The sequence below is a fragment of the Cryptomeria japonica genome, chromosome 4, assembly GCF_030272615.1.
Source record: "Cryptomeria japonica chromosome 4, Sugi_1.0, whole genome shotgun sequence".
Lineage (NCBI taxonomy): Eukaryota > Viridiplantae > Streptophyta > Pinopsida > Cupressales > Cupressaceae > Cryptomeria > Cryptomeria japonica.
In genome coordinates, this window is record NC_081408.1 from 728,810,975 (window position 1) to 728,837,881 (window position 26,907).

Here is a 26,907-nt window from a genome sequence, read left to right on the forward strand (position 1 = left end):
TTTTGTTTTTTTTAACAACTTTCCTATTTTGTCTGGTTCAACTGTGCACGAATTCATTTGCTAAGCCATTTTCGGTATAGTCTGGATGCACATTTTTATATTTTGAATTGTAAGAGGCAATAATGCAATTTTTTCCGTTCCATGACAACTTTCAACATAAAAAATATCTTTTATTTTTTTCATATTCCATTTTGTTTTGGTAATAACTCTATATATTTTACCTTTTTTCTTTTGGATTTCGTCACTAAAATGAAAATGATGAAGGATCACAAAGTGTGATCAGAAACGTTGAAAAGCAACCCCTACTCATCATAATAAGGCAATGAACAATAAAATTCATTATAGTTTTTATTAGAAATTTTACTTATTCAGTTTTGTTCATGTTTTGATTAATAAAAGTGAGATAGACCCCTACTGTTACATATCCACAAGACAACTAACAAGAAAATCAAAACCAACAACTAATACTTTTTTTCATGTTAATTTTCTTATATATTAATATTAAACTATTAAATACAAATATCTTAGTAATTGAATCTTCTATTATTTTCATTGAAATTATTTTTTATGATTCGAAATCTATGACAATATTTGTATCAATTATAAAAACAACATGATCTTCTCATCAACTTTATACTTCACAACTACAATAATTTTTATTTACTAATATATTATTAATTGATTATCAACTATACTTTTAACAAATTAAAAATCTTGTAATTAATCTATGAAATCGCTTTGGTCATGAATGTTTGACCAATATTCTTCGAAACTTACAAACAGCACAAAATACAACGTTTACGAATTTCAATAGTTTTTTACTAATTCACGTGAGAAATCTTGTTACAGCATTTAAAGATGCTATTTATAGTAAAATGTGAATGAATCCGTACACGTTTTAGAAAAGACTAATAGTTCATTTTATATTTGAACCACATGGATTCCCTGTACCCACTAACTATTTTTTATAAATTCCATATAAACTAGACTGACAGCAGAACAGGGAAATTATGGAAAAACATGTGATGGAATTCCTTTCACCCCAACACAAACTGCGTTTAAAGAATTTTGTATCTGTTGTAATAAAAGATATTGGGATTAGTCTATTGGATTTAACACGCGTTTGAGGACCAGCTACACTTTTATCTATATAAAATTAGAGTCCATTTGGGAAAAAAAACAATTTATCAAATCATCGCTAGTGTGGCATTTAAATCTTATATCATCATTAAAATATTATTTGAATTTTTTTTTATTAAATAGATAAAATTAGAGTCCATTTGGGAAAAAAAAATTTTATATCAAATCATAGCTAGTGTGGCATTTAAATCTTATATCATCTTTAAAATATTATTTGAATTTTTTTTTTAATAAACTATTTTATAAATCCGAGCTATTAGATTTCCACAATCATTTCAAATATTTTAGAAACTGCATATAATAGTTTAGAAATGTCACTTGCATATTTAAATGTTTAGTTTACTTTTATTTAGAAATTTGAGTTTATAAAATAAAGTAAATTTAAATTGTTTTAATATGATTTGTATTAATTGGTTCTAAAATGTTATGGTTCTCTATAGTGTATTGTATTGTGCAAAAGATAACCCATGACCATTTGAGATTTATGATGTTTTAAGATAAAAATTGTGTTTCTTAGATCCGTACCTTGAGTTTTAGTATTCAAACCATTTATTTTTGCATTTAGAGGGATTTTTCAATAATGGATTATTATGATTCTAAAATTTGATGGAGGGGTCTTCATTAGATTTTTTTGTGGATTAGATGTTTGAGTTTTTAAAACATTTTATGATGGAATTTCTGGTTGTAGATGAATAATTGGATTTTGAATCTTGATATTAAAACTTTCAAAACATACCCAAAATACACTGATTTAAATTGTTTAAATTCTATTGTGAACTAGAAGTCTCTTTAATTCTTCAACATTTTAAGACAAAATTGAGATCATTGGGTGCCTTTAAGATTTGCAAAATTTTTATTATTGAAACCTAAAGTTTGTTAGGAATTATTGCTTTTAATCCAATGCTTTATTTACCAGTATGTATAATTTCTTTTAATAATGCCTTTCTTCAATTATTTTAAGGAATATGTTATGGATTTATAACATTTCACATTGAAAAGTGTGCTTAGTGGATGCTTGTTTTGGATTTTTCTTACCAATACTGTAAAAGCTATTGGAAACACTTGTTTATAAGTCTTAGCATTGCTTACATTTGTGTGTAGTCTGTTGTGTTTCTAGTAGATGCTATAGCAAAGGAAAGAGCTTACTCTTACTTGAATGTTTGTTAATTTGTTTTTTTGGTTCTTTCTTACAAAAGTGCAAAAATCATAGCCTTTTATTTCCTCTCTCTTTTAAGAGAGAAATGGACAGACCTTACTTATCTTAATGGTTTCCTAGCTACTTTCTCAAAGCAGCAAGCAAGCACCGATAAATCTAGAGCTTTTGTTAGCTAGAGAAATTCAACTTGTGAAAATGTGTGGCATTACCTTCATTAATTTGTCTTAAGAAAATTGAATATATTGGGTAATCACCTTAACTTCCACTACATATCTTATTACCATAATGCTTCAAGTTTTCCTTACGCTCCATATTAATAAGAGTAACAAATGTTCAATCTGAGTGACAGCTGCATAAACCGTTCTTAAAAAAAAACTTGGCACAAGAAGTTAAATCCATCCTATTATGTAGTTGATCTCGTGATTACTATAGTTGTGAGAATAGTGGAGCATTATTTAGATGTAAAAAACTGGGTAGATATTGAGGAGAGAATGTTTCAATAAATCTCTTAAATTCTCATCAACAAGATCTAAGATTTTCCCTTCATATAACTTCCAATCCTGAAAGAAAGAAAAAAATGATCAATATATGTTTATGTTCCAATCTTAGTGCTCTGTTTTTCTGAGAAAAATATAAAATTGTTGGAATATTGCTTAGTAATTCCTTCCACTTGCATAGTTTTATGCTTTTAGTTTTTCAACTTTATTTGGGATGATTATGCATAAAAGCTTTTTTAGTTTTTTAGTTTTACTTTTTTCTTTATTTCTAATAATACAAGTTTTCCAAAGTCTAGATGTATCTATAACCTCTATAGAATGAGGTAGTTGTAATTCATTCTCTATCAGTTAGTTTGATCCTTGATCAGATGATCAAGTAGCTCATGTAATCTCTTGAATCAATATAATAGTTTATTTATGTTCCAATTTTATATTCCTTTGATTTGGTATCAGAGCAGGTTTGAGAATGTATTTTGATTCAAAAAAGGTCATGGGGGGTTGAAGCAGTCGAAGCATTGAAGAAATTACTAAATCCAATCATAACTGAGGAAGTTGCCAGAGGAGGCGAAGATCTCAGACCATTTCTGTGATTTTTTTCCATTAGCAAGCCACCCGTGTTCAAAGGCTGAAGGTTTTTTTAAGCCAACAATGTCAAGTATTTTTGAAGGCAACAATGTCAAGCTGGTTTTCATTGCAGAAGCCACCTCCTAAATGAAGTGAAGTCAACCTTCGAAAGAGGATATTGTAGTCTAGCATAAACTATGAGTTTAAAACCACCTCCAAAACGGTGAATGGTGCAGGGACACCTCATCAACATTTCAATCATGGCTCTAAGGATGAAGACTAGGATCATTGTAGTGTCTTAGTGTGTCTTGTGTTTATGCAAGTTTGTTTCATGTTTTCAATAAGCCCCACCATGTAAGCCCATGTCACCAATTAGGCAATTTGGTAAGCCAATTGGGACAATATGGTCAATAGGGGTAGTAGATGGTTTAGTTTTGTGTTTGATCGGTTTTTGACATTTTTTAGGACTGTTTGGTTGATCCAAGTGTTTGGATCCCAACCTTAGAAAGTGTGACAACATTTTGTGCAAAATAGAAAAATTGTAACTTTTGGAAAATGCAACTTTTGAGTGCAAAAGTGCCACATTTTTAAAATGCGGTTGGGGAAGCCTTTCAACAACTCCAACCTCCTCCAAACTCGGTTGGCAACCCTTGGAGAGTTGTATAAATCTTGTGGACATGAATCCCAAGGTTTTTGATGTTGTGTTGTGAAGTTGTGAAGCAATTGAACACAAAAATATTGAAGTTTTCCCAAAAATTTTGTCTTTGCATTGATTGCACGTGCCTGTATGGGTTGGATTGAAGCACGCAATTCATGGATTAGTTAGAGGGGTGAAGTAGCTTTGTTTTGGTGGCAGTCTGAGGTTCAAATTATTTATGAGTGGAGAGAACCCTCCATTTTTTTGACTGTAACCCAAAAAGTGAGGGTTTGGAGAGGGTTTTGGATAAAAATGGCCTTATCTTGCATTCTAGTCCACTAGAAGACTCTTCATTTGGTGGAATGCAGGATACGCCTCTGTAATTTAGGGTTTTCATGGGTCTTTGCAGGGGAGACTTGGTTGTGTCGAGAAAGAAGCAGAATTAGGTAGGCATCTCTATGTGACTACCTAGGAAAAAATTTAGGATAGTCATCACAGAACATTATAGCAGTGGATTCCAAGCATGCAACCCTGGAATTAGAGGTTACTCACCATCCTCCACATGCTCATAAATTTGGTTTTGCAGTTGGGATACCGGTAATGGGGATTGCTTTGTAAAATAGGCCTAATTGCCTTAATTAGGTCTCTTGGCCTCTAAAGGGTTTAGACCCTAGAAGTACATATTTGATCAAACCATTTTGGGGATAAGTTCAAATCCCAAAAGGGTGTATAAAGTGGTGATTTGTTTGTATGGGTGTGTGGAACATTTGGAGTTAAGATCCATTTTATCGTCAAATAGGGCTACAAGCCTAGGGGTAGGTTTCTAAAGGAGGTATAAGGATTTGGATTCTAATCCCAAAAAAAATTCTTGGACCAGTCTCTAATGGCCATAAATGAACCAATTCCAAATCCCCTAAGAGTAGGAATCACCGGTGAGGCATGCTAGAGAAGGTGAAGCCTTTTACTCATCTTGAGTAGGTGTTAGGCTTGAGTAGTGGGGAGTAGTTCAAAACCTTAAGATGTGGAGTCCTTCTTCGTAGGGTAATTTTTGTCATTTGAAGGGTCAAACCCTAACCTTTTGGACTTGTCGTTAGGTGTAAGGAGGCCTCTGCATCAGTGAAGCCCTATGTTTATAAGATTGTTGAAAGAGAAAAATACAACTATCACAAATGGTTAAAAATATTGATTTGTATGAAGAAGATCATGGATCTTGTAAATGTCGAAGAACTAGTTAAAGCCACCAACATGAAGTTGCATGAGGAATCCCAATCATGGTCTTTGAAGAGGCCATAGTGATTTTTGTCAAAATAAAGGAGATAATCCTTCTACAAGTGGAGAGAAGATCTCAAGTTTTGTGAAAGTTGGAGAAATTATTTTAAGTCACCGATATGCAATCATGTGAGGAAGTCAAATTCAAGTCTTAGAAAAGGTTTGAAGGAGTTAAAAGTCAAGAATTTGGAGTCTAAAGAGAGACCAACGCATGATGGATCGTGGTAGGAGTTGAGCCCGTTGAAGCTAGATGAAGATACAATTGTTATTTCTGTTAAATCCATTAGTGGTTGAAATTAAGGGGAAGATTGTTGGAATATTGTTTAGTAATTCCTCCCACTTGCATAGTTTTATGCTTTTAGTTTTTCAGCTTTATTTGGGATGATTATACATAAAAGTTGTTTGAGTTTTTTAGTTTTAGCTTTTTGCTTTATTTCTAATAATACAAGTTTTCCAAAATCTAGATGTATCTAAAACCTCTATATAATGAGATAGTTGTAATTCATTCTCTATCAGTTAGTTTGATCCTTGATTAGTTGATCAAGAAGCTCATGTAATCTCTTGAATCAATAGAATAGTTTATTTGTGTTCCAATTTTATAGTTCTTTGAGGGTAAAGTAAGAAAGAAAAGAACAACATATATATTTCAATTTCAATTCTCTATTTCCAAAGAAAAATATAAAGAAATGTCTACCACTTTTGGGAGATACTAAGTTCCTGAGGCTAAAATAAGGTCTGTGTTCTACCTGCAACTCACAATCTCTAATATCAACACCGCATAACTGTATATATCAGCTTTTGGAACTGTGTATCACAGCAAAATAAATTTGTGGATAATTTTCGAAACGAGAATTATGAATCTAAAAGAATACTACGTAAATTGACCATCAATGTGAAAATCATCAATGTTGCTTTTCACCCACTAAAATTGATTTTGATCTATTAAAAAAACCTATCACTACTCGTTGCAAGAAAAAAGCTTGCAACTGCTAGTTATGATCGTGTCATTATATATGAATATTGAGTGCCATTGTTTATATAGTTACTAATCCACAATATAGCTTACAGACGGATATGAATTGAAAACACATCCTTGCTCCATAGCATAAATAATATTACTCAAAACTTTTGTATTCATATCAATGTGCAATTTACAAGTGACACTTTCCTATTCATTGATTTGGTCAATCTATTCCCTCACAATCTGGAAATTTCCAAGTAAATCTTTGAAAAATCAGATTTCAGAACCAGATTATAGGCAATTTCAACAGTCATCAAATGCTTATCATCTAGACTGGGTGGGAACAGGAACCTCCTATTGCAGTGTAATATTATCATGCACTCCTGTAAATGCTCAGTTGACAGTCCGGCTGACTAAACTCCCGAAAGATTGCCAGTGGGAAATATTCCAGTCCTCACCCTGTTCATATATTCAAGACAACATGTTTCAATTTTAGAATCAATGAAAAAAAAAAGTTTTTTTTTAAGATTTCAATATTATAAGCAATGGAATAAAAACTCTTCATTAAGATTTGCAGCAGTCTCAGCTTAAGCATTTGTTTCAAAAAAAAGAAAAAAAAAGGTAAGAACAGACGTACCTTTGGTAATACAACAAAAGCAGCCTGAAACCCAAATCCGTTTTCATGTGAAACTGAAAGGATCTCCAACTGCTCTGCTCTCAACAACTCTATTACTCTGAGAAGTAGACTTGCCGGGCAAGAAACAATTTTCATTTTGACATTAATTATAATTTTAACTTGGCCGGGGATGTCATCGCATTGCTGCAAAACTACATCATCACTGCGGTAAAGTAATAGACTGTCTGAATTGAAAGAATAGTCGTGGGACTCGAACCCTGCACTTCCCCCTTCACTATTGGAAAAATTCCTCGGAATTGAATCGTCGACGCTTTCACTCTGTTGTTCCATCTCGCAAACGCGAAGCTTTAGTTCTGTCAAATAGTGTGTTGTATTCGCCAATATTGAATGCTTATCGTTCTGCAAACAAGGACATCAAAAGTCAGAAAAAGAAATCTCTTGTTTCTCTATTCCAGAAACTGCTCGTAAGGATAAAGCATTGCCAAAAGTTAACCATGGATGAAACGAATATCCTAAATTTATTAAGTTGCAGTTCGACAGGCGAAGAATATCCTAACTAACAGCATAGTTATTATTGTATCGCATAACACATTTTCAATATTTAACCGATTATTGTAGCTGACTAAAAATTCATAAAAGTTCAGATCGGTCGAAATTTGTAAGAAAATAAACTATAATGACGCTGTGATAATATCATAATTTGCAATTTCTTTGAAGAAGAGAGCAAAGATTCTACAGTAGAGTGCCCAAAGTGAACAAGCGGTAAAATAAAATTCCTAAATTTATTAAGTTGCAATTTACAGGTGAAGTAAATCTGAACAAACCGCACAATTACTGTACCGTATTACAACACATTTTCAGAAGATTTAACTAAAACTTCATAAAATTTCATATCAGTAGAAGTTTTTAGGGAAAAGATAATAATGACGCTGTCTGTAATATCATACCTTGCAATTTCTTGGAAGAAGTTTGTAAAGATTCTCGAAATGCTCTTTCAATTTAACTCTCCTATTGCGCTCTGCAATCATGTGCTTAAATGCCGATTTAGATTGATCCTTCTTTTTCACCTTTAACTTTTGATTATTCTTGCGAGCAACAGCAGGAGCCGACCGGCGTGATCTCTGGATCTCTACCTTTATATCTTCATCGATTTTTCTCAGAAATCTGAAACATCTTTTGTGCATATTCTCACAGGATGCCGAAGAATCCGTAGCGGCCTTTGATTGAGGTTTTATGTACGCGCTGAAGGCACTATGCTGCGGCTCCTGAATCCTATTTTCTGAGGATTTCTCCGTCTCTTGACAAAATCCGTCCATCATGACATCAGAAATAGGAATCTCAAATTGTGCGTCGTCCATTATAATGATTTCAGAAGCATCATTGCCAAAATCAGTCTCGCTAATCTCTAAAAGAGATTCAATGGCAGCAATATTTGCACTGAAATGGTATGTGTCCATGGTCTGATGTTTTAGTTTTCCACTGGTATTCGATCTTGATTGTAACAAAGAGATCTATTTATGAAGAGACCCGCTCATGGAAAATAGAGACACGTTACAAAGCTCAAATACGATTGTTTATTACGAATTCGCGTGACAAATGTTGTGCAAATATTTCAAGATTCCAGAAGGTGATTTATTTGATGTAAGATAGATTTAAACTAATATTTGCGAAAGAATCCGTGCACATTGCAGAAAAGTATAATATTTTATATTTGGCCCACATGGATTCCCTGTACCCACTAACTATTTTTTATTTTTTATTTTGGCATTCGAGACTATAAATTCCTTATAAATTATTTAATTATCCAGACTAACAGCAGAACGAGGGAAATGATGGAAAAAAATGTGACGAAATTCTTGTCACGCCAAAAGAATTTAATAGCCCTTGAAATATAACATGTTGGGATTATTGTATTGGATTTAACACGCGTTTAAGGATCCGTTACACTTTTAAATATTATATCACCATTTAAATATAAATTTGGATTGAATACTGAACTCTTGTTTTCATTAAATGATTTTAGAAATGTCGTTCGTATGTTTAAACGTTTAGTTTACATTTATTTAAAAATTTGAGTTTACAAAATAAAATAAATTTAAATTGTTACAATATGATTCGGATTAATTGGGATTTTTAAATATAATTTGAAGAGTATTTTCAATAATATAAAGATAATTATGTGGTGATGGCGAAGATGACCAAAAATCTCTCGGCAACATCTTTATGCTTAAATCAAATAAATAACCTAAATCTAACCTATATAAACATCACTTGTGATTATATAAAGATAGTTTAGTTCACCTAAATTCAATAGGAAGTTGAATTAGATAATCTTTTGTTAGATTTATGTCCACAATTGCACTAGATTAATTAGCCTAAATTAAATTTAGGTACTTTAAATTACAATTGTAGAAAGTAAACTAGGATTTGTAGACACAATATAACTCATAGCATTAAAAAGCCTTTTGATGATATTATATTAACAACCCTCACTATAATGGACTCCCCCCTCCCCCCCGCTGACACCGGTTGGCTAAAGCTGAATTTTGATGTGTCTTCTTGTAGTAACCTTGGTCGATCGGGAGGGGGTGGCGTGTTTAGAGACTCATAAGGTGTCCTCATCCTCACCTATGTGGCGAGCTTTGGTATCCAAACCTTTAGTGTGGCTAAAGTGGCTACGGTTTTTCACAGGTTAGTTGTCGTCACGGAGAAGGGATCGAGACAAATTGTTATTGAAGGAGACTCTCATAATACAACCATGATGCTTAATGGGCTGGTTAAACTAGACTGGAAGACTACCTCTCTCATCGCCAAGTGTCGTTCTCTCCTTGCTACTATCAATGATGCCAGCTTCTGCCACATGTGACATGAGGGCAACTGTGTGGCAGAAAAGCTGGTAGGGTTTGAGGCTTTTCCTAATCATTTTGAAATATGGTCTCACCTGCACGAAATCTTGATTGTAGCCCATGCCATGATTTTGAATGACTTACCTACTACTGATGCATAATCCCAAGATTACCTTTTTGGTACTTTCCATTCTCTCCTTTTCCTTTCCTTGCTAGATAAGGTGGTGGAATTTTAATTTTGTTGGTATCTACCACTATATCTATTAGACCTGTCGCTTTCTCAATTTGGCTTCTACTTCTTAGGAGATGGGTGACCATTTGAACCAGGTTGAACTTGATGAGTGCTCATGGGAGCTTTGGAGTAAGATGATTTAGGGTAATTTGGACTCCTATGTGGAGGGGATGACCGGTCATGATCCTATGCTTTATATTTTTTTTTGTTTAGGCCTAGGATAATGGCATCGTTAATATTGGGAGTGTTGCTTTTCTGGTTTCTAAGGAGACCATAGTGAATGTGATTGGATTCACCCCCAATGGCATTTCTTCTCCTAAAAATCCCAAGGGGAGTTAGAAGGAGGATTTCAAGTATTTCTTTGAACCTGGGAAGGGTTTTCTAGGATTCAAAGAAGCTACAACATAGAAGAGCTTCCTAGCATCTAGAAGGAGGCAACCCTTTTATTCATGAAGTACTTTACTCTAGATGGAGGGAAAAGGAGATTCCACTTGCAGATTTTCTCCATGTTGAATCATCTGCACTATCAGGTAATCTTGGGATAAGGCATTAATCTCCATTTGATCTGCACTAGGGCCTCATCTATAGGTTATATAATTTCCACTTGGCCTTAACCCCCTCTAGTGGGATCCCTAATGTTGAGATTGGGTCCACTTATGACCCCAACTTATGTGTTGATCCCATCGTCACTCCTTCCGATTTCGATGAAGTGTTGCACTCAGGTTAAAAAATGACCACTAATAAAAACCCTACTCATAACGCCAAATTTAAAGCCATTGTCGCCACTAAAAAGGACCAAGATGTGGAAACCTAGCCTAAGACACACAAGAATGTGGATATTTTTGAAGACTTGGGTTCTAAATTTATTTCCTTGTATGAGTCAAACTCCTTGGAAACCACAGGGTCAAATTGGTCCCCTACCAATACCGCTAATGTTGACGGTAACCCTAGCCTTCCCCCCACAAACCCTAATCCCTCTACAAATACCAATCAACCAAGTTCTATTTGGGTCCTTACAAAAATTGTGAAGGACCTAAATGATGATGTGCAAAGACAAGATGACTGTTAAAGTGGTTATTTGGGCAGATTAATGTTGTTATAAAAAAAATTAATCGGTTGGAGGCAACGGTAGGGGCTGAAGCCAGGGCTAACACCTAGATGGATGATTTAGACAAAGACAAGTGTGGAAATCTACCAATGACCTTATTGGCCTAATGGGGTAGTGGGATAAGGTGGGTGGGAAGATTCAAGATTTGGATGCCAAGCTCAAAATGGTAGGGACCAAATTCTAGTTGGAAGAGGTCAAGAAATCCCAAGAGGCCTTCAAGAAGAAAATTGAGGAGGTTAATCTTGCTTGCGAGAATGCAACCAACATGCATAATGCTTCTCTATAGGTTATCCAGGCTGAGATAGAAAGGAAAAGGGAAAACAAACATAAATGCACAGAGGCTCTAGCTACAAGTTCGAGCCCCACGATGCCTTTGATTAAAGTCACCCTTGATTATGTATTTGTCTCCTTTGGCTCTGGGATTGATTTAACCAAAAAGTTATCTTTTTTTGATAAAGTGTTTAGTTTATGCCAGGATTGGAAAGAAAAAGGTTCCCCCATGTAGTTGGCCATTTCTTTGTGCCTTTACTGGGTGGTTGTTCATTTTTTTTTTATGGGTTTTGGTGTCTCTCTATTTTTTGCTGGTTTTCTAGTTTTGTTGCTAGCTTTCGAGTTGCCCTGTTAGGTTTTTGTTGTGTTTTAGTGGGGGGTTTTCTTGCTGGATGTGCATCCCTCATGCGCTTTGGCTATCACTTTGTGAATATGTAACAATAGAGGCCTATCCCACTTTTATTAATCAAAACAACCCTCACTATAATACTATATAAGTTAAATAATCAATCATTTCTTAAATTTACTATTACTATCTGTAGACACCTAAAATTGTCATGTCTAATTAAATAAATATTTTATTTATTTAATTATTTAAGCTTAATTCTTCTATTAATTGAATAAATCTTTATTTATTTAATTAATTCATTTATCCTCTTCTAGCCTTATTTCTCATTTAAATAAATACATTTATTTATTTAAATTATCCTTTTCCTAAATTAAATAAATATTTTATTAATTTAATTATCCCACTCCTTCTATTAATTAAATAAATCTTTATTTATTTAATTAATTCATTAACCTTTTCTACCCATGACACATGTCATTCATCCCTTAATTCATACACTACCTACCCCTCTCATTATTTTATTATTTCTTTTACCTACCCTCTAATCATAGCCGACCTCCTTTTACACCTCTCAATCTTATCCCTCCATTTCATATAGTGTCTTCTATATAATGAGATGCTTCCTTCATTATCAAACCCCCCATTGACTACTTGACTACACTACGCTTTTGAACATAGGCGATCCTACTTGCAACCACATTTTGTTCTTTGTTGAGCTCTTGTGCACATAAAATCTGAGAGCAAATATATCAAGCAAGATCAATGGAGATAGGAAGAATGGAGATCCAAACCCTATTGGACATGTGATGGTATAATCTTTGTGATTTAATTTGATTTTCATTGTCTTAGGTAATCTTTATATGTTATGGTGGATCTTTGTTGTTGTTAGGCTAGGGTTTTATGGTTGAATTCATTTAGCCTTTCAATATCGTTATTATTGTTATCCATTTTCACCATATACATTTTGGCACGCCCTGTGGGACATGTATTTTTGTTAGATTTGTATTTTTTGCAGATTTTTCTAACCTTATATTGTTGTTTTGTAAAACAATTTGGAGAATAATCTTGTGCAGCTAGGGTTTTGGACACAAAATCAAGATCTTGGAGAGATTTAATCATATCTCACAAATGGCTTGGAAATTTTGCACTAAATTTGTTTTGCAAGTTGAAGAAAGTATTAGGAGCTCTCAATCCAAAATTCAGAATTTTTGGAGCACATTTTCATTTTCTATGAACTTTTTATGATTTTTCATAAAAAAATAATTTTGAGAGCAAATGAGAGAATTTTTTAGATTTTCTTACATTTTTGGAAATCTCTCATAATTATACACAAGATCTGTTCTTTGTGATTTTAATTTTGATGCAAAATATTTCCCTAAAAATTGGATCTTTAAAAATTAGGGGTTTTCCTTATTTTGATCAGATCTCACAAACGGCTTCGAATTTTGGCATCAAATTTTTTTTGTAATTCAGAAAAAGTATCAGAAGGATTTGGTAAAAATTTAAGATTTTTTGGATCAATTGTTCAATTTATATGAATTTTTTATGAGTTTTCATAAAAATTTAATTTTGAGAGCAAATTAGAGAATTTTTCAGATTTTCTTACATTTTTGGAAATATCTCAGAGTTATACATAGGATCTATTGTTTGTGATTTTAAATTTGATGCAAAATCATTCCTCAAAAATCAGATCTTTGAAAATTAGGGTTTTGCATTATTTTACTCATATCTCACAAACTGCTTGGATTTGTTGCAGAAATTTTTTTATGCAGGTTTGGAATACCATCAGGACTCTCCAGTAAAAATTTTAGATTTTTTGGATTGATTTTCCATTTTATATGAAGTTTTTATGATTTTTCATAAAAAATTAATTTTTGGAGCAAATTAGCAAATTTTTTGGATTTTCTTACATTTCTGGAAATCTCTTGAAATTTTACAGGAGGTCTTTTTTTACGATGAATCAAATATTTGAATTGGTCAACAAAGTGCATTGTTGAACGCCCCTATTTCACAAAGTCTTTTGGATCTAAAATTTACCTAACTTGTGTGCTTGTAAGAAGGGGTGATTATTTCAAACAATCCAAACTACTAATAAATCTTTTTTGCAGGTACTTGGCAAGGGTTTTTGGATTTTTATTGTGTGCCTTGTTTTCATAGACTAGAAAACACTTCAATTGGTGCACTAAAATTGAATCATTGTCTTTTGTGTCCTGAGCAATAGGCTCTTTTTGTTTAATCTTTAGAGGGCCTGTCTTCCCATGTGGTTATTAGGACTACTAGTGAGAAGAGAACAACCCAAGTGGTAGCGAGGAAAACCCCCCTCTTCCGAACCACTATAAACAACTGTATTCATGGTGAAAACTATGGATAACATGTGCTGATTAGTTCATACCGCACTGTGTCTTCCCATAAACCCGTTTGATCAAATTTATTTGATTTGTAGCGCGTAACCCCTACCAGCTGGGAGCCTTCTATATTTATAGAGCTGAAAGTGCTGCATGTATGGCCACACAAGCGGATGCCCTTACTAGCACCTTTTTGTTTTAGAAGCCAAAATCCTTCTAGTTGTTGAGGCAGGAGGTCGGACCTCTAGTAGCAGCCCACACACATACGATTCTTAGTAGAGATACAAAGTTCACCATGGGGAGTTTTCGTGGGGACTAATGCTTGGTTGACCCGAGAAGTGAGTGCCGAGGGTGGAGCCAGTGAGGTCAAGCATCTAAGTATCCTCTCTGAATAGCATAGCCTCGGGGGTAAAACCTCATGTGGGATCAACAACTATTGTCTTGGCCAGCCATAAGAATTGTGCTTGCCTTATTTTAAACATTCAAAACATTCAAGACCAAACAGCAAAACATTGTGTCTTTTGTGTCTTCAAGTGTATGCAAAACATTTTTACATCAAACAACACACTTTTCTTGGAGTCATTTTGAGTCTAAACACTTGCAAACATTGAGTCCTCATCAACATTGTGTCCTCTTGTCACGAAAAATAGTCAAACATTCAGATTTGGTCACAACCAACAACTTCACAAATTGGAAAAATTTTACAGTCCAGCAAACAAGAGCAATCAGTTTTAGAATTCTTGAGCTTCCTAGGTTGTTTCTCTAGGTTTTCATCTAGCATTCAACTTGTCTTTGGGTCTCACAAAGTCCATCATTGCTTTACATCTTGCATTAAATTTACATTTGTCTAAACTTGAGTCAAAAGGTCACTTGCTTGTCCTCATCATACTTTGTCAACACACTATATACACCAACATTTTGCTAAGTGGTCCCTCATCAAGGTCTATCACCTTTGGGTCTCATTTGGTCTTACTTAGAGTCAAGGTCAACTTACCTCATCAAGAGAAACTATCCTCTCTTTGAAAGTCACACCTACTCTACTACATACATACTTAGTCTTACACTTTGGACATTGCAAGTACACCTCAGATTCATTTGCATTCCATCCAACTCTTGGTCTTCTATACTTTTTCCATTTTCGTCTAGTCTCACACATCTCGGTCAATACCTAGTTCATAGTTGAAACCTATCTTCAAAAATCTAGGAGAGAAACTAAAGAGGCTCAAGAGTCTGCAAACATGAGTTCTTATGAGTATGACAATGATATCTTTTTCAATTTTGATCATACTACATTACCTGACATGGATGCCTATAGAAACATTCCAACTGTTGAGAACATGGACACTACAAACAACAATGATACACACAATGATGATATGGATAAATTTTCAGTACAGTCAGCAGATGTGGAAGAATCCATTATGGATCCCCATTTCAATTGATTGGTTGAGGAAATAATGAGGAGGGATAGACAATACTTCTTACAAATGATGGCACAAAGTGGAGACAAGATACCTCATGATTTTGACATGTCTCAAATAATGGAAAATCGACCTTTGCAACAACCTCACTCCAACATGGATCAAAGGAGGCCTAATAGTGGAGGCAATAGAAAACCACATCTTATTCTTGAATCACCATCATCTTTGTTTCAAAAACCAGAGGTCCCACATACACATGGTCAAGCATATGATACTCACCTTCACAAACCATTATGGAAGTCTTATGCAGAGAAATATGCTCAATCACATATCAATGCTAAGGATCAACCACCAAAGCAATTGGATATTCAAAGGCATGCTCAAAATTTGGACACAAGGAAACCCTGTGTCAAATTTGGGGGCAACACATTAGAACATGACATGCCTGTAGAGTATGGTATACATGGACAAAATAGATATTCTGTTCCTCAACATGAATCTATACCAAGTGGTCCATATATGCAGCATCACTATAGACCTCCTCCATATGAACATGTGTATGATCAATATCATCCATATATGCAACATGCTTCTCCTCCAATTGGTGCCTCAAGCATGGGGTATGGTCCAAGAAGTCGATCTCCACCTAAGAGCAATTTGGAGCAACAAATCAAGGACTTACAAAAGAAAATGGAGGACATAAATACACCGAAGCCAACATACACAATGAGAGACATATGTCCTTATCCATTTGACAAGAGCATTCCAATGCCTCCTTTTCCTACACACTTTGTGACGCCTAAATTTGATAAGTATAGAGGAAAAGGGGATCCTAAGGCACGCATAAGACAATTTTTCACAGCTTGCATTGAGATAGCAGCAGAAGAGACATATTTGATGAGATTATTCCCACAGAGCATAGGCAATCAAGCTATGGAATGGTTCTCCCAACTTCCACCTGGAATTAAGTCATGGGGTGACTTAGCAGAGGCATTTATTCAACATTTCTCCTACAATATAGAGACAGACATATCAGTCACTACTTTGTGCAACACCAAGCAAAAAGAGGGAGAGTCTTTTGCATCATTTTTACAAAGATGGAGGAATCTAGCCGACAGATGCTCTTGTGAAATTCCACAAAAACAAATGGTAGAAATGTTCACCCAAAATGTTAACAAAGAGATTGGTTATGACTTAAGGAAAGCTTGTTTGTCCACCTTTAAGGACGTCATTGAAAAAGGCTTAGCAACAGAGAAGGTCCTAATTGATCAAGGAGTCATTAAGATATTCAAGGAAAACAAAGATGACTTTAAAGGAAAAGACAAGCCAAGATTTTGGAATAAAAACAAGAACACAGTCAATGATGGTGTTGTTGATGCCAATACAGTGTGACCCAAATTCATTTTTTCCAGATCAAATCAGGTGAATACTCAAACAACTTCTAAATCATGAAGTACACTCCATTGGGAGAACCACTTGAGTCAGTTTTCAAAAAGCTAGTGGCAAACAAGGTAATCACTATTCTAGATTTTCCTCCATATGAACCAAAGGTTAAACCAAATTGGTGGAATGATGATGAATATTGTGAATTTCATAAGAGCAAGGGTCATAAGACAGGAAATTGTCATCGACTGAAGAACATCATACAAGATCTCATTGATAGAGGTGACATTGAAATTGAAGGACACTCGTCCAATCAAGAACATGAGATGTTTAAGGAACCATTCCCAAAACACAACAAGGGAAAAGCTAAAGCCACAGATGACCAAACCAACTATACCAGAGCATCCTATAACTATGATTCAAATATCAATCACATTTTGATGGACAATTATGTCTCTACCATTATCATCAAGGACAAAACACCTAAGAATTCTACCCAGAGACCCAAGATTGTCTCAAAAGGCATTGGATCTTCTTCTGAACCTACCTCTGAATCTAATGTTACAACTTGTTGAGGTAAATTCACTTTGCAAGGTGCTCCAGCTAAAAACACCGCTTCCTCATCAACCAAGCCTGAGTATGACCTTGTAGAACAGTTAGGGAAGACACCCGCACTTATCTCAATCCTTGAGCTCTTACGCATATCCCTCGCACATAAAGCCATTCTTGACACAATCTTGAGAGACACTCCTGTTCCTACTGATCTGAACGTGGACCAGTTTCAAGCCATGGTGGGATACCTTTCCATTCCACACTCCCTTACATTCACAAAAGCTGATGATTCCTCCATAAGTTAGCCACATAATGCACCTTTACACATTGAAGCCTTCATACACAAACATCAAATAAAACGAGTCCTGATAGATGGAGGAGCAGGTTTGAACATTTGTACATTGAGCACTATTAAACAATTGGGATATTCTGATAAAGCTGTGAATTCTACAAACAAAATTACCATCAAGGCATATGATGATGCAGAGCGTTCATCCAAAGGCATAGTCACCTTGCCTCTCAGAGTAGGGCCGGTTACAAAAGATGTGATTTGTCAAGTCCTAGACCTTGATCTCACATACAACATATTGCTAGGACGTCCTTGGATTCATGAGATGAGAGCAATCCCATCTCCATGCCACCAATGCATTAAGTTTCCTCACAATGGAGTTGAAGTGACTTTCAAAGCTGACCCAAATCCGTTCATATATTGCAACAATCTACGACCTAAATCAGAAATAACAATTCCAACTAATCAAGAGGCTATTCCTTCATTAGCCTATGTGGATCCAAAATCATTGAAAGCTTCTACATCCAAACAAGCAGAGCTTAAAGAAAAATTCAAGATTAAAGACCCGAGATGTGGTGAGTATATCTTTCATGTTGATCAACTCCCACTATCTTCTAAGGTATTCAGTCAACAAGAACAATGTATAAATAATTTGCAAGGAATTGGGTATGAACCACCTAGTGTTGTGGCTACTAAATCTGAATGCAAAACTCCTCTAGTGGTGCAAGCATCTCTTGATATCAATAGTCGTAAGAGTGGTTCCAACGAAGAATCTATTGAGTGTATCGCCAACCCTCTTGAGAACTCACATAGCTTTACCATTTCATCCACTCATTCCATTTCCACTCCACTTCCAGACTTGGATCAACAAGAATTAGAAAAGCCCTTACTAATTAGGGATCAAAAATCAAGCTTTGAAAAGAAAAATCTAAAAGTCAAAAATAAAGAAAAGTCCTTCAGTCCAAATCAAAATCAAAAGCTATTGGACTCTACAAAACTCAAAGTCAAGGATAAAAATCCTATGAAGCAAAAAGAGAAAGAGATGATCTCCCCTAATATCAAAATAACTGGGGGCAAAAGTCCTAAAATTTCAAGTCAAAAAGCATACTTGTTGATCCTAAGTCTCCATCATATCATGATACTTTCACTTATTTTTGCAATCATAAGCCTTTATCACTCATCCACTCGTTCCATACATCTATTCCCTTTTGGCAATACATCATGGACCTTTAATGGAGCTTCCTCAAGGGACTCTGTTATTAGGGATGCCCAAACTTCTTTAGGTGACACGCATATGGGCCTACGTAGTCCACACACTAGTAATTCTATCCCAGTTCCTTTATCAAGGAAGACAGTCACTCAAGCTACACATCATTCAGTCAAGGAACAATGCAGTTACAATCATAAAGTCAAGCCTCATACATTTGAGGTAGGTGATTTGGTTCTTAGAGAAAACCCCAAAAATCAGCAAGATAGAGAGAAGAAGGGCAAGTTCGAACCAAATTGGCTTGGTCCTTACATCATTACAACAGCATATGGATCTGGGGCATATCAGCTCTCAACTACAAAAGGTGAACCTTTGGAGGATCCTATCAACAGCATGCACCTTCGCAGGTTTTACACATAGCTCTTCAGAGTATCCTAATTCAAAAAATACAAAAAAATTCAAAAATTTCAAAAATACAAAAAAAATTATAAAACAAAAAAATCGTTACTTCATGAAAACCTGACAAACATGCGCCTTGTGACACACACAAAAAAAAAAAACGTTGAAAAAATGGGAAAAGTAAAGAGAAATAACTTCGTCCAATGGTGAAAACCACTTCGGTGGCGCCCTGGGCAAGTACCATGGTGAAAACTAGGTCACTAGCGCCATGCGTAGAGACATTGCTCCTCCCTCCTTCAGGATTCACTTTCATCCTTTCACTTTGCACACACTCACAACCTATTGACTACAAAATCACTCGAAGGTGTCTACATCATCATACAAAATGGTACAAAACTGATACATAAGAACCCACTGATCACTCCTCCTAGCACTGCTGGTAGTGCTAGTCCTATCACTGTCATTGTGTCCCATGCCACTTGTCTAGCCCTCATCTCCAGTCTTGGATCCTGAAACACTCGTCTCAGTGCATCCATGTCTCCATCTCGATCGTAGGGTACTAACTCCCCATCGATCGGTATCCTCAGTATCCTATACACATCTTCTAAGGTGACTATCATCTCACCCATCGGTAAATGAAAACTACAAATCTCTGAGTGTCATCTCTCAACCAGCCCAGTCAGCAAACTCATATTCTCCCGAAACTCAGGCACATACAGGTGTATCTCAGACCCATAGCCTCAACAGCAGCTCGGTCCTCGAATGTCAGCTCTGATCATAATCTCTGTGTTGACGAGAATCTCTCTCATGACTCTAGCATAGGCAAATACTCCTACAGTCAAGAAAAGAAATCATGTCAGTCAAAGTGACACTCACTATTCATCACAAAGTGTTTCTTCTATCCTAGTGACACTCATTGTTCATCACAAAGTGTTGCTATCTATCCCAGTGACACTCTTTGTTCATCACAAAGTGTTGCTATCTATCCTAGTGGTACTCCCTATTCATCACAAAGTACTACGTTTTAGCACTCCCTGTTCATCACAAAGTACTACGTTTTAGCACTCCCTGTTCATCACAAAGTGCTACTCATATTTGCACTCACTGTTCATCACAAATTGCTGCTCCTATTGGTACTCCCTGTTCATCACAAAATGCCTCGATATATCATATCTTAGGGCCTCTGCTTGAGTGTATCCTCTTGAGTAGTTTCCTAATTGGCAACGTATGTTCTATCATAGAATTGTCAATCCTAGCCCTATTTGCTATCCTAGTCTTCCCTAGAGGACCTGCTTGAGTGTATCCTCTTAGCAGCTTATCCAATCAATAGTGTATGTTCATCACAGACTTGCCGATTTGGCCTAGAAGACATAAACACGCCTACATGCTTGATATTTTTTCTAGACATTACCTAAAAGTGCATTTATTACTCTACCTAGCATGCATTAATGACAACAATAAATGCATCAAAGTACAAGGAGGTTCGGTGGTGCTTACCGGCTCTCTTGCATCTGCTGGCCTTTGATATCGGCGAACACGATCAAATCTGTGAACCATTGCCATTGCTGCTGACTGCTGCTGCTCTATCTTGCTCCGCACTCTGATCTCTTGGATGTGTGGATGACAATGAGGATGTATTTCCCTCGTGGTCTATCTTATAGACTACCCTAGCCCTAGCCCTAGCTCTCGTTTCCCGAGTCAGTCTTCATTATCATGTGACTCTGTCACTCCATCCTATCCGGTCAGTCCATTCTAGCCTTTCTTTCTTATCGAGAGATTGTCTGTGATCTTTCCAAACATTTTCATCCAATCTCTCGAGGGGGCATATCATTCCTATCTTGGGGCAACTCTATATCAGTTCATCTTATCTTCTTTAAAACAACGTGACAAGCCACATTGTCTCAAAGAGGGGCAAAATGTAGACACCTAAAATTGTCATGTCTAATTAAATAAATATTTTATTTATTTAATTATTTAAGCCTAATTCATCTATTAATTGAATAAATCTTTATTTATTTAATTAATTCATTTATCCTCTTCTAGCCTTATTTCTCATTTAAATAAATACATTTATTTATTTAAATTATCCTTTTCCTAAATTAAATAAATATTTTATTTATTTAATTATCCCACTCCTTCTATTAATTCAATAACTCTTTATTTATTTAATTAATTCATTAACCTTTTCTACCCATGACACATGTCATTCATCTCTTAATTCATACACTACCTACCCCTCTCATTATTTTATTATTTCTTTTACCTACCCTCTAATCATAGCCGACCTCCTTTTACACCTCTCAATCTTATCCCTCCATTTCATATAGTGTCTTCTATATAAGGAGATGCTTCCTTCATTATCAAACCCCCTGTTGACTACTTGACTACACTACGCTTTTGAACATAGGCGATCCTACTTGCAACCACATTTCGTTCTTTGTTGAGCTCTTGTGCACATAAAATTTGAGAGCAAATATATCAAGCAAGATCAATGGAGATAGGAAGAATGGAGATCCAAACCCTATTGGACATGTGATGGTATAATCTTTGTGATTTAATTTGATTTGCATTGTCTTAGGTAATCTTCATATGTTATGGTGGATCTTTGTTGTTGTTAGGCTAGGGTTTTGTGGTTGAATTCATTTAGCCTTTCAATATCATTGTTATTGTTATCCATTTTCACCATATACACTATCTATTTGAGAGAATATGATTAGTACCAATCTTTAGGAAGATACTATTGAAACTAGAGTTGCTTACTTAATTACTAATATTTGTGTCTTGCAATAAATTATGTGCTATAATTTTTTTATTTAGTTTATCTTATCTTAACTAGGTAGATATACACATTTTTTATGCAAACTTTTTTTGAAATTCTATAATCTTATTGAATGAATAATTTTAATCACATTCCACTTCAATAACAAAAACATCACTTACTTTTTTTTCCCATACCAAAACTTACATTAATGCATCATATATCTCTTACAATGTCAATGCCTATACAAAATTATCATTAATTATAGTATTAAGGGAAGTAAAAGATTAGGTAAAATCGACCCCACTCTAATAAATATATGTATATCATTGTTCTGTGTTCATACTTAGATAACTTGTCATAACATTTTTTTGAGTATAGTGGGTAGAAATTTCACTTGCTTTGATAATGAGTGTTCGATTATTTCTTTAGGCCAAAATACTATATTTTGCACATTGAATTGAAATGAAAATATATAAATTTCCATTAATGATATTAGATTTTCACAATCCCTAATGTTGAAAGTTATTGTTTTCATATTTGTTTGCATGATATAAAATTCAAATATTATAGTTAAATTAAAATTTCTACAGTGTTCTATTTTTCTTATGTTTCTCCTTTAAATTTACATTTGGATTCTAAATAATTTAATGAATATGGTTGATATGAAATTAAAAAAAAATTATATAATCTAATTTCTTAAGATGTTTGCAAAAATTATTATACTAACATATATATCTCTATATATATGTATGTGTGTGTGTATAAATGTTTATGTATATATGTGTATATACATACATACATACATACATACATACATACATACATACATACATACACAAATATATATTCATTAATTTATTTATATTATATATTATTATTTATACTATAGTTGTTATTATATCAATATTATATAATATTACATCAAAGGTGTGTATCATTCAATAGAGATGGATACACCAACTTTGTAGGTGACATGCAAGAATACATTATAGACAGACTTGAGTATCACTTGTGAAAGTGGTACATGTGAATAATTTATTCATTAATCTATATATATGATGAAGTAGTTATCTAGCCTTCAGGTATTCTTAGATTGGAGTTTGTAGTCCTTATATGATCATTGTTTTCTTAAAAATGTTGAACATCAAATGACCTTTCTATGAAGTGTTGATAATAGTGCAAATGTATATAAGATCATGTCAGGAATGTGATAAGGAATATAATCAACTCATCCAATCACAAAGGAATGTTAAGCGCAAGTATGTATGTGTATGAATATGATTTTAAAGTTATGTTAGGAAATATAAACATTGTTTTTGTTAACTAAAACCTTGAGATGAGTAAATCGTATTTGGATAAGGATAAAAATTTTAGTATATATGTTTTAAATTTTAATTATGGTTGTTAAAGTAATTTAGGTTAGTGTTATTACTCTATTTGCTACAGATCGAATGATACCATCGTGAGAAAAAAGGGACATTATCGAAAAGGAGGTAACCTAGCTTTTGAAATTGAAAGGTGGAACATACTATCTTTGGTTTTGCCAATTCAATAGAACAATTTTAATCAATGATATATGTAACCATTAGATAGTAATACATGAATAGGCAAAGGATATAGAGTATTACTATGTTTTAGTTTAATATACTTTTAATGTATTAGCATTTGTCCAATAAGACATTGGGATGATGTCTCTTCCTAGTGGGGAAGGATATCACATCCCATCTATTTACTTACTTTAATAATATAATAAACAAGACTAAATTATTAAATGCAAATGAAATGATGAATTAGTTATTATGTTATCATTATATCATTATGCCTCGACTATGGTTTTTAGACTGACCTATTGACATGTGACTAAGTGTGATTGAGTGCAGGTGAGAGTCAAAGATAGGGACATGGTCAAGGAGAAGAGATCTAGCCATTTAGTAAATAATGATCATGATGGCTACCTACTACGCACATGACATAGTTTTATGTAGAATTTGCATAGTGTATGTACTCTGGATGATTGATGATGCTTATATATAATCGTTATCACATTGTTTAAGTTAATATCAAAATAAAGTTAAACCTACTTACCTTGTTTATATCCATGCATTCACACCTATATGCCTTTGTTTTGATAAAGTATCATCTTAACTCTGTTTGTAAATATAATTTGCTATCTTCAGTTACATCGATATGTTTATGTATAATATATGCCTATGCTAAAAAAATAGGTGCATTGATATCTAAAGGATAACTTCTTTTCTTTCAAATATGTATGTATGAATGTATGTGTATGCGCATATATGTATGTATGTATATGTATATATGTATATGTATATTTGTATATATGTGTATGTGCGTGTGCATGTGCATCTGTATGCACATGTGTACGTGTACGTGTATGTGTACGTATATGTGTATGTGTATGTGTATGTGCATGTGTTTGTACGTATTCATGTTCATGTGCATGTGCATGTTCATGTGCATGTGCATGTGTATGTGTATGTGTATGTGTATGTGTATGTGTATGTGTATATGTATGTATGTATGTATGTATGTAAATAATTATGATTATGTGTCATTATATATGATATATTGAGAGTAATTGTTTATATAGTTACTAATACACAATATAGCTTACAGGGCAATATGAATTGAAAATAGATCTGTATGCCTTTGGTTTGATATTTAATAACATGTCAACTTTATTTGAAGATAGAATTTGTTATCCTCAATTGCATTGATATGTTCATATGTCATATATGCTCATACTTAAAAAAAGAGACCCTATGATATCTACGACATAACTTCTTTTTCTTTCAAGATAGTATATATATATAAAATATCGAATACCATTATTTATAAAATTTCTAATCCACAACATAGCCTGCACCCCAATATGAATTGAAAGCACATGCTTTCTCCATAGCATAAATAATATTACTCAAAACCAATAATATTACTCAAAACTTTTGTATTCATATCTTTGTGCAATTTACAAGTGACACATTCCTATTCATTAATTTGGTAAATAGATTCCCTCACAATTTGGAAATTTCCAAGTAAATCGTCGCTTGTTTGAAAAATCAGATTTCAGAATTAGATTATAGGCGATTTCAAAACTTGTCAAATGCTTATCATCTAGACTTGTCAAATGCTTATCATCTATTACTCTGAGAAATAGACTTGCTGAGCAAGAAGCCATTGTAATCTGCACATTAATTATAATTTTAACTTGACAGGGGATGTCATCGCATTGCTCCAAAATCACATCGTCGCTTCGGTAAAGTAATATGCTGTTTGAATTGAAAGGATTGCCATGGGACTCGAACCCTGCACTTCCTTCCTCGCTATTTGAGAAATTCCTCGGAATCGATTCGTCAACGCTTTCACTCTGTTTTTCCAGCTCGCAAACGCGAAACTTTAGTTCTGTCAAATAGTATGTTGTATTCGCCAATATTGAATGCTTATCGTTCTGCAAACAAGGACATCAAAAGTCAGAAAAAGAAATCTCTTGTTTCTCTATGCCAGAATCTGCTTGTAAGGATAAAACCATTGCCGAAAGTTAACCAAGGATGAAACGAATATTCTAAAGTTTATTACGTTGCAGTTCGACAGGTGAAGTAAATCCGAACTCACAGCACAAGCATAACATACTTTTAGAATATTTAACCGATTATTGTTGCTAAACTAAAAATTCATAAAAGTTCAGATCAATTAGGAAAATAAACTATAATGGCGCTATGATAATATCATAATCTGCAATTTCTTTGAAAAGAGAGTGAAAATTCTACAGTAGAGTGCCGGAAGTGAACAGGCGGTAAAATAAAATTCCTAAATTTATTAAGTTGCAATTCTACAGCTGAATTAAATCTGAACAAACAGCACAAAGGCTGTACCGTATTGCAACACATTTTCAGAAGATTTAACTACAACTTCATAAAATTTCATATGAGTAGAAATTTGTAGGGAAAAGATTATAAAGACGCTTTCTGTAATATCATACCTTGCAATTTCTTGGAAGAAGTTTGTAAAGATTCTCGAAATGCTCTTTCAATTTAACTCTCCTATTGCGCTCTGCAATCATGTGCTTAAATGCCGATTTAGATTGATCCTTCTTTTTCGCCTTTAACCTTTGATTATTGTTGCGAGCAACAGCAGAAGCCGATCGGCGTGATCTCTGGACCTCTACCTTTCTATCTTGATCGATTTTTCTCAGAAATCTGAAACATCTTTTGTGCAGATTCTCACAGGATGCGGAAGAATCCGCGGCGGCGTTTGCTTGAGGTTTTATGTACGCACTGAAGGCACTATGCTGCGGCTCACGAATCCTATTTTCTGAGGATATCTCCGGCTCTTGACAAAATGCGTCCATCATGACATCAGAAATAGGAATCTCAAATTGGGCGTCGTCCATTATAATGATTTCAGAAGCATCATTCCTGAAATCAGTCTCGCTAATCTCTAAAAGAGATTCAATGGCGCTGAAGGCACCAATGCTTGTACTGAAACTGTATGTCTCCATGGTCTGATGTTTTAGTTTTACTCTGGATTTCGATCTTTGACTGTAACAAAGAAATCCATTTATGAAGAGATCCGCTCAAGGAAAATAGAGATCTAGTCGGCGATTTAACATGTTTTTTGTTCCTTAACCATTTACACATTTTATCATTTCCACATCTGCTAAGCGATTTTCGGGCTGAATTCATTCGTTTTGTCTGGATGCACATTTTTATTTTTAACAACATGCATAGTTTGCCATTATTCCATCCACTCCCCTTAGTCATCGTAATAATGCAATGATTATGGTTTGTATTATCTATCAATCAATATAGTTTAAACTAATAATTGAATTTTGCCAGTGTTATATTCAGTATAAATTATGGTCAT

At 34.3% G+C, this 26,907-nt stretch overlaps 2 protein-coding genes across 2 annotated transcripts; both read right to left on the reverse strand.

Moving 5' to 3' along the window:
* Window positions 1-6,397: 6,397 nt before the first annotated feature.
* On the reverse strand, window positions 6,398-8,386 carry LOC131027502 (transcription factor MTB1). The gene is made up of 3 exons (XM_057957589.2): window positions 7,809-8,386; window positions 6,862-7,260; window positions 6,398-6,683 (listed from the first exon to the last, which is right to left on the reverse strand). The coding sequence occupies exons 1-3, from the start codon at window positions 8,316-8,318 to the stop codon at window positions 6,618-6,620; spliced, it is 975 nt and encodes a 324-aa protein (XP_057813572.2). The 5' UTR covers window positions 8,319-8,386; the 3' UTR covers window positions 6,398-6,617.
* Window positions 8,387-25,036: 16,650 nt separating this feature from the next.
* LOC131027488 (transcription factor MTB1-like) lies at window positions 25,037-26,650 on the reverse strand. Its single transcript, XM_059219446.1, has 2 exons — window positions 26,024-26,650; window positions 25,037-25,492 (listed from the first exon to the last, which is right to left on the reverse strand). Exons 1-2 carry the CDS (start codon window positions 26,540-26,542, stop codon window positions 25,037-25,039), a joined length of 975 nt encoding a protein of 324 aa, XP_059075429.1. The 5' UTR covers window positions 26,543-26,650.
* Between the last annotated feature and the right edge of the window lie 257 nt (window positions 26,651-26,907).